We start from the raw sequence: 7,960 nt of genomic DNA, 5'->3' as shown, positions 1-7,960 counted from the left end.
CATTTACTAGCTAAAAGAATAATGTTTCATATAATTATTAATAATTCAAAAATATAATGTAGTGGTACAGAGAAACAATGGTGGTAGCATGGCCTGAGTGTGATGTTTTTTTTACACGTCTCTCGCTAACCTGAACCGGTGGTCCTTGTAACCCATATATTTTGACCTTCTTTCCGAACTTTATGGGGCTATATATAACCTCCGTCGCTCTCATTATCTCTGTGTGTGTTATACTGTTATAAATGTATGTGAGAGAGTGTGTGTGATCGTTGCTTGAAGAAGATTCCTGTAACAATGAGTAGATCAGGAGGCGTCGTTTGGCTGAAGACGGTGGTTCTGCTGGCGGTGGCGGTGGCGGCAGCGATGTTAACATCCGTGAGCTGTAGAAGTACGGTGTGTCATCTGATCGGCGGGAAGGAATTGTGGAAACCGAATCATAACTACACTGATTGGTCTCTTCAACAGACGTTCTACGTCGGCGACTGGCTCCGTAAGCTTTCTGTTTCTCTGATTTACACAGAGTTTTAATTTCTTTAGATCTCTTCTTCTAAAACACCTCCAATTAACCGATCTGTTTTGATTTTCTGTTTAAATTAATCTCTGGCGCAGATTTCGTATACAACAAGGAGATGTTCACGGTGTTGGAGGTGAATGAAACGAGCTACGAAAACTGTTCAGATGAAGGAATCATCTTCAACTTCACCGGAGGTTTTGGAAGCGACGTGATTAAGCTCACTCAACCAAAGACATACTACTTCATTGCAAATGGAGGTTACTGCTACAATAATGACATGAAAGTGGCTGTTAACGTGGTTGAATCTGTTTATGTTTATCAACCTCCGATGATGATGATGATGATGTATCTTCTTCCATTGCAAGTGATGTGTGTATTGCTTCTTCTCACAAGAAATCGTCAATGAAGAATTCAACAGTTTCAGGTATTCCAAATTAATCATAGTTAAATAGCTACTGATATTAATTCAGAAATTACATAATAGTGGATTGCATACATTACAAATGTGTTAGATTTTGGAAACGTGTTATCACACTTGCCAATTATATCTTGTTTTATTGCTCGTGATGTATATCAATGTTTTCTAGATTATTCAAAATGTTTTATAGAATCTTTTATATAGTAGTAAATATCAAAAAAGCTTATCAAAACATTGAAAAAAAAAGTTATAATAAATGTAAAATTTCTAGTTATATTTATGAAAAATAAAACATATATAGTTTAATTTTGGGGAAATTGTCAGAGAAGTCTTAATATTTTCGGAAAAGTTTCATTTTAGTTCTAATTTTTATTTTTTGAACAGGAAAAGTCTTAATTATTTAATTTTGGCTCAAATTCAAAAAAAAAAATCTTTTAACAGGAAAGGTATATATATATATATATATATATATATATATATATATATATATATATATATATATATATATATATATATATATATATATATATATATATATATTGTAACGACCCAAAAATTACGACTAAAAATTTCTTTTAAAACATTACTAAAACTAGATTTATAAAAACGTATCATAAGTCAAACATAACTTTCGAGTATTAAATTCAAAACATAATATCATTATCAGAGTCAAACATTCCCAGGCTAACTGACTATGGTGTGTGCTCTGCAATCTTCCCGAGCTCCTCTTTTGAAAACCGAGTACCTGAAACCAAAACTGAAAACCGTAAGCACGAAGCTTAGTGAGCTCCCCCAATCTACCACATACCACACAATAACATATAAAACACATACTGGGCCTTGCCCACTGCATCGGACCGAAGTCCGGGCTAACTAGGGCCTTGCCCCCTACATCGGACCGAAGTCCGAAGTTGACTGGGACCTTGTCCCCTACATCGGACCGAAGTCCGAAGCTGACTGGGACCTTGTCCCCTACATCAGACCGAAGCCCGAAGCTGACTGGGACCTTGTCCCCTACATCGGACCGAAGTCCGAAGCTGACTAGGACCTTGTCCCCTACATCGGACCGATGTCCGAAGCTGACTGGGACCTTGTCCCCTACATTAGACCGAAGTCCGAAGCTGACTGAACATAGCATAAACATATCAACTAGCATAAACACATAAATCCTGTCTGAGCCACGAAGGCATTAAACATACTAACTACTACATCGGACCGAAGTCCAAAGCTGACTGGGACCTCGTCCCCTACATCGGACCGAAGTCCGAAGCTGACTGAACATATCATAATCATATCTACTAGCATGAACACACATAAATCCTGTCTGAGCCACGAAGGCATCAAACATGCTAACTACTGCATCGGATCAAAATCCGGTTACTACTGCTAGCTAAACGGGCCGGCATTGTGGCCTTAGACTCGTTCCTACTGGGAGAAAACTCACCTGAACTGCTGAGCTCTGCTGATAAACCTCTGGCTGCTACTCGACAATCTCCTGAACCGCTGTTCCTCTAGCTCTCGGAGCTGTCAATATCCATATAACACTTAGTCCAACTGACCTCCAAAGGTCAACTAGGTCAACTCTGGTCAAGGTCAAAATCTTGGTCAAAGTCAACCTTCCCGGTCAACCCTACTCGCCGAGTCCTCCTAATGACTCACCGAGTTCATATGCTCAGGGTCTTTCTATTCGCGACTCGACTCGCCGAGTCAGTCTATGACTCGCCGAGTCCAGCTAGTTCCAAGTCTTGTCCTGACCAACTCGCTGAGTCACCACCCGACTCACTGATTCGAGTCTCAACTCGAAGGGTTTGGGGTTTCGCGACCTGACTCGCCGAGTCCACTAATAGACTCACCGAGTCCAAGGCAATCTTCAACCAACTCGTCGAGTTGTTCTTCCAACTCGCCGAGTTCATGCTTAACTTCATCTGACTCGACGAGCTATTCATCTCACTCGTCAAGTTCCTCCTCACCTTCAAGCTACTCGCCGAGTCCACTCGAAGGACTCGCCGAGTCTATTCAGATCTTCATACATGCAGAGGACTTTTGAGTCATGCATGGACTCCATACCGCAGATCTACCCTTCCCAAGCCTATTCCCCACGTAAAGTTGCAAACTTTACGTGTAGAGAAGGAGATCTAGGCACCAAATACCATAAACTTAGGGTTTGAGACAAAGGGGCTCAACAATCAACCCATAAACTGATGCTTTATGATTCTCTAGGCCAAGATACACATAGATTTGAAGTAGCAACTTCAGATCTGGGCTTCTAACTCGAAATGACTCAAGAACTTGCCCTAAAAGCCCCAAATCCTATGATGAAGGTTGATCTAAATACAAAAGAGGGAAGGTCACGACTCATTACCTTCAAATGCTCTGGAAGACCTCACAAACTCTGGATCTACTGCCAATTCTTGAATCCCCAATGTGTGCCTTCTTCCTTCTTCCTTCAAATCACCCAAAATGGCAAGAAAACTTGAATGAGCAACAATGGAGGCTTAGGGTTTCTGGTTCTGGACTATAGGGCCGCAACTGAGCCCTAGGAAAGAGAATAAGATGCTTAAATAGGGTACCAAGTCCCGAAATTAGGGTTTCCAAACCCAGACCTGACTCGCCGAGTCGGTCAATTGCTTTACACCCGGATCCCGCTCCGACTCGCCGAGTTTCTCCCTGGACTCGACGAGTCAACCCTCTTCAACTTAGGGTTTTTCCTTTCCTTTCTTGACCTTTCTGATTTCGGGTGTTACATATATATATATATATATATATATATATATATATATATATATATATATATATATATATATATATATATAGTTAGGTTATTTTGTATTTACTAACTATTGTGTGCCAAAATGCACAAATCTGGACCAACGGATGGAATTCATCAATGGACATGATTTGAGAGTGTATGATATTACAATGAGATAGCATGTACCATATAATCATACAAATTTTAGCAAAAGGGTATTTTGGACAATTAACTACAATTATAAAAGAAAATTTTCGGATATTTATGAATAATTAATTCTCCTAATTTTAAAAATATGATTTTTTTAATTAATTCAGTTTTAACTCTAACATAATTTGTAAATATAATCGATTTTATTCTGTCAGAATGTTTTTTTAGTTAGAATAATCCTCTTTCAGAATTTTATTCTATTAGAATATTATTGAAGAATAACAAAGTTTTTGAATCCAAGGTTGAAAAATAACAACATTCTAATATATTCTTATACATCTAAACTTAAATACAAATTCATACATATTCTTATAGACTAAAAGTCTTATACATTTTACTATAATTATACATATTTTAAAAGAATGTTAACAAAAATGAATAAAATTCTTAAAAAATAACAACATTATTAAAATGTGGGTATGATCAAACTTTATTCATTCTTCAAGTTATTCCTATTAGGTCTTCAACACATTCTTCCAACCATTCCTATCACAAATACTATAAAAACTAATAATGGTTAAAAACATGGTGCTTGCAATTAACTATCACTTTATATATTCTGTTAGAATACATAGAATATATTCTGGCAGAATACATATATTTTATTCTAGCAGAATATATTCTGACAAAATACCTAGAATACATTCAAAAGTATCATATTTATTGCTAATATAATTTTAGATTCCAAATATACAATAACAAGGGAGAATAGAAATTGGAATTCAAAATCACAAATTGAACCAAAATAATACACAAACAAATTACTTACCTTTTTAAGCAATTTTATAGAACAAGATGAGTAGCTTTCACCAATCTATATTGACATATGATATTAAGCCTTTACTATGTTGGTATATGAAATCAAACAAAATTAATTCACTGTGTTGGCATATGAAATCAACCCCATAAGTATATACATAGAATATGGAAGACTACATAGTATACATTCTGGTAGAATATTGCCCATACTTTCTTTGTTTGTACTCCTTCAATGGTTTACCTGTAAGTTACAAATCAACAACACAATTACTTACTCAATTTTCATGAGATGAGATAACATACATTAATTTCATGATCATTCTTTTAATTAGGCCTATTGAAATTATATATCCATATGATGCGAGAATTGAACCAAACAAGATTAATGCACTTTACACAAACATAAATTGATAATTGAACCAAACATAATTGAAAGGTAAACAACTATTTGAACAAGTAAAAACAAAACCATTACTCAAAATATAAGAACTATCTAAACTCAGTAACAATTCACTTAGGACCATAGAAAATAGTTTTTAATGGACAAGTGACAAATTACAAAGTAAATCTTCATTTAGGCATTTAGTCGAACACTTGGTGTTCAGAAAAAAAGGACTTGGATAACTAAAAACACTTCCTGAGAAACTTATATTATTATCAACAAATAAATGGTATGACTGAAATCCATCAGAAGAGAATCAAGATTATAATGTGATATTAGATTGGTTTATAAAGTGTACCTTATGATTTTTGGTGCAGTCATTCTGCATCAAACGAACGAACATGAATGGTTATGATCTGCATCGAGTGAAGGGAGATGGTGGGTTCTGGTCTTCTTGAGGTATATGTGGGTTTCGAGCACACCAGGCAACTCACCAGGTGGAGATCGGTCTTCATCCCTTGAATCGATCTAGGTAGTATTCGGTAAACAGGTAGTCCACCCTCAAAATCAATTCTTGAAAGCATTTGTCAGCATCGTTTTCCATGGTGGGTCTGTTTCTTGGATTGTGTTTCAAAAAATGGAAATGGAAGCGAAGTGATAGATGAGATAAGGCTGAGCAGAAACATAAACGGGTGGTGAAGAACAGTTGGTGAAGATGGTAGTTGAGGAGGAAGATAGATGCCCAGTGCAGGGCGCCGATTGAATCAATGTACGGCTAATGTTCTATATTTATCTTTGCTTCTTGTGTGATATATGGAATTGTTGTTAATCTACCATAATTAACTCTGCAAAGATTACTATAATACCCTTAAATGATTTATTTAATGATTTATTTTTTCCTAATTTCCTATTGGTGCATTCATGCACACAATAGTTGCTAAAAACATTTGAACCTAGCTCTCTCTCTCTCTCTCTCTCTCTATATATATATATATATATATATATATATATATATATATATATATATATATATATATATAGACACACACACACTAAAGTCTTAATATTTTCAATGATTTAATAAGAAAATTTTAAACTTAATTTTTTTAACAGTAAAGTCCTAATTACCAATAGTTTTTAACACGTTTACACTTTTTTTCCAGTTAGTCAGTAATTACGGTTTTACTGTCAACAAAATAAAGTTATGACTTTCTTGTCAAATCATGAATTAGGACTTTACTGTAAAAAAAATAAAGTTTAGGACTTTATTCTCAAATCGTTGAAAATATTGAGACTTTAATGTATATATTCATTTTTTTGTTAGAGATTTAATGTATGATAGTCTTTAAGTATAAGAGTTATTGGAATCTGGCCGATCTACTCTAGTCAGCTAGATACTATTGAAATTCTTAACGTTTACTTCTTGTTAAATAGTTTACTTTAATCTAAACAAACTGACATTGAAAAAAAATTGAGATAATCAAGAAAGAAAGAACAGGGTTGTGTTGACTTTTTGCAGTCCTAAAAATGGAGAACTAAGAATCTGGAAAAGACAAAACTGCCCTTCTTACCCCTTCTCCATATTCACACCCTTTTGACTAGGAGTGTGTTGTTTGTGTTTCTACGATCTATCCCCTATTTTTAGTTTAAGATTTGGCGGCGAACCAAGAAGAAAGTTTTACAAGTCTTCTCACCCTCTCTCTCTCTCTCTCTCTCTCTCTCGCTTTATCTATCTCTTTCTCTCTCTCTTTTATATTTGTTTCCTCTAATCGTGATTATAGCATGGTAAAGATGATGATGGTAAGAAAAATAGTGGTGATGCAACGAAAATCTCAATTAAAAGTTCTTGGGATAGGAATTGGGTCTCAAAAGGCTGATAAAATTATTTGTTTCTAGGGAAACCAACACTATACACTAAAATTCCAATATTTTCAACAATTTAACAAGAAAGTCCAAACTTTATTTTTTTACAGTAAAGTCCTAATTCACGATTTGACAAGAAAGTCCTAAACTTTATGTTTTTGACAGTAAAGCCTTAATTATCGATTAACCGGTAAAAAAGGGTAAGTGTGTCAAAAACTTCATTTAGTTATGATTTTACTGTAAAAAATATAAAGTTTATGACATTCTTGTCAAATTATTGAAAATATTGAGACTTTATTGTATATATCCCAACAGAAAATTACATATTATGGTGTAAAAATCAAATAATTAGGACTTTTCTATTAAAAATATAAAATTTGGGACTAAAATGAAACTTTTCCAAAAATATTAAGACTTTTCTAACAATTTCCCTTTAATTTGTTTATGTAATATATAGAAAAGCATCGTGTGTTGAATATTATATAAAATGGGAATTGGAAACACATTCTTGAGACTTGTAAAAATTAATCAAATAAAAACATTTTTAGTTAAAAACTAATGCAACGCTATTTTTATATAACATGGATAATGACTTGTGAGGGTAACGAATTTTCACCTTTAGCCACATTTAATTACTAAATTTTTTCATGTTTGATTTACTCTTAAATTATTTGAAATTGTTCATATTTTACCTTTATGACCAGGTTACCAGTCATAAAGGTAAAATGTAAACAATTTCAAATAATTCAGAGATAAATCAACAATGAAAAAAATTTCAGTGACTAAATACGAGCAAAATTGAAAGTTTATTACTCTTTCAAGTCATTATCCAGTTTTGTAATAATATGTAAGTTTATTTTGACTACTGGTAGCAGTTACTCAGATTAATAATTTTGATTTCATTCACTACGATTTGTTTTGTGTTGTGTTTGTAAAAAGTATTACATAATAGAATACGTACCACATAACCATGTTTTAGTTCATGACTTTAAGTACTAGTTCATGAGATAAACGTTTAACTAAAGTTTCTTTATTCATTAATAAATGAAACGTCAACTCACAAAG

At 34.0% G+C, this 7,960-nt stretch overlaps 1 protein-coding gene across 2 annotated transcripts; it reads left to right on the top strand.

Moving 5' to 3' along the window:
- Positions 1-200: 200 nt before the first annotated feature.
- On the top strand, positions 201-5,832 carry LOC111894018 (lamin-like protein). Of its 2 annotated transcripts, XM_052771450.1 has the most exons (3): positions 201-490; positions 610-938; positions 5,410-5,832. In XM_052771450.1, the coding sequence occupies exons 1-2, from the start codon at positions 295-297 to the stop codon at positions 918-920; spliced, it is 507 nt and encodes a 168-aa protein (XP_052627410.1). In that variant the 5' UTR covers positions 201-294; the 3' UTR covers positions 921-938; positions 5,410-5,832. The 2 variants fall into 2 exon arrangements, with proteins under 2 accessions (XP_052627410.1, XP_023745854.1); XM_023890086.3 differs by lacking the exon at positions 5,410-5,832 and having other exon boundaries at positions 610-1,087.
- Positions 5,833-7,960: the final 2,128 nt, after the last annotated feature.

The sequence above is a fragment of the Lactuca sativa genome, chromosome 4 (genome assembly GCF_002870075.4).
Source record: "Lactuca sativa cultivar Salinas chromosome 4, Lsat_Salinas_v11, whole genome shotgun sequence".
NCBI classification, from domain to species: Eukaryota; Viridiplantae; Streptophyta; class Magnoliopsida; order Asterales; family Asteraceae; genus Lactuca; species Lactuca sativa.
Note: the sequence above shows the minus strand (reverse complement) of the source record. Positions and strands in the feature narration are given on the sequence as shown.

Excerpts from the sequence above, each read along its gene's own strand:
- LOC111894018 (XM_052771450.1), top strand. The coding sequence starts at position 295 with ATGAGTAGATCAGGAGGCGTCGTTTGGCTGAAGACGGTGGTTCTGCTG. Across the intron at positions 491-609 it reads CTACGTCGGCGACTGGCTCC|ATTTCGTATACAACAAGGAG; the intron begins GTAAGCTTTCTG and ends TCTCTGGCGCAG.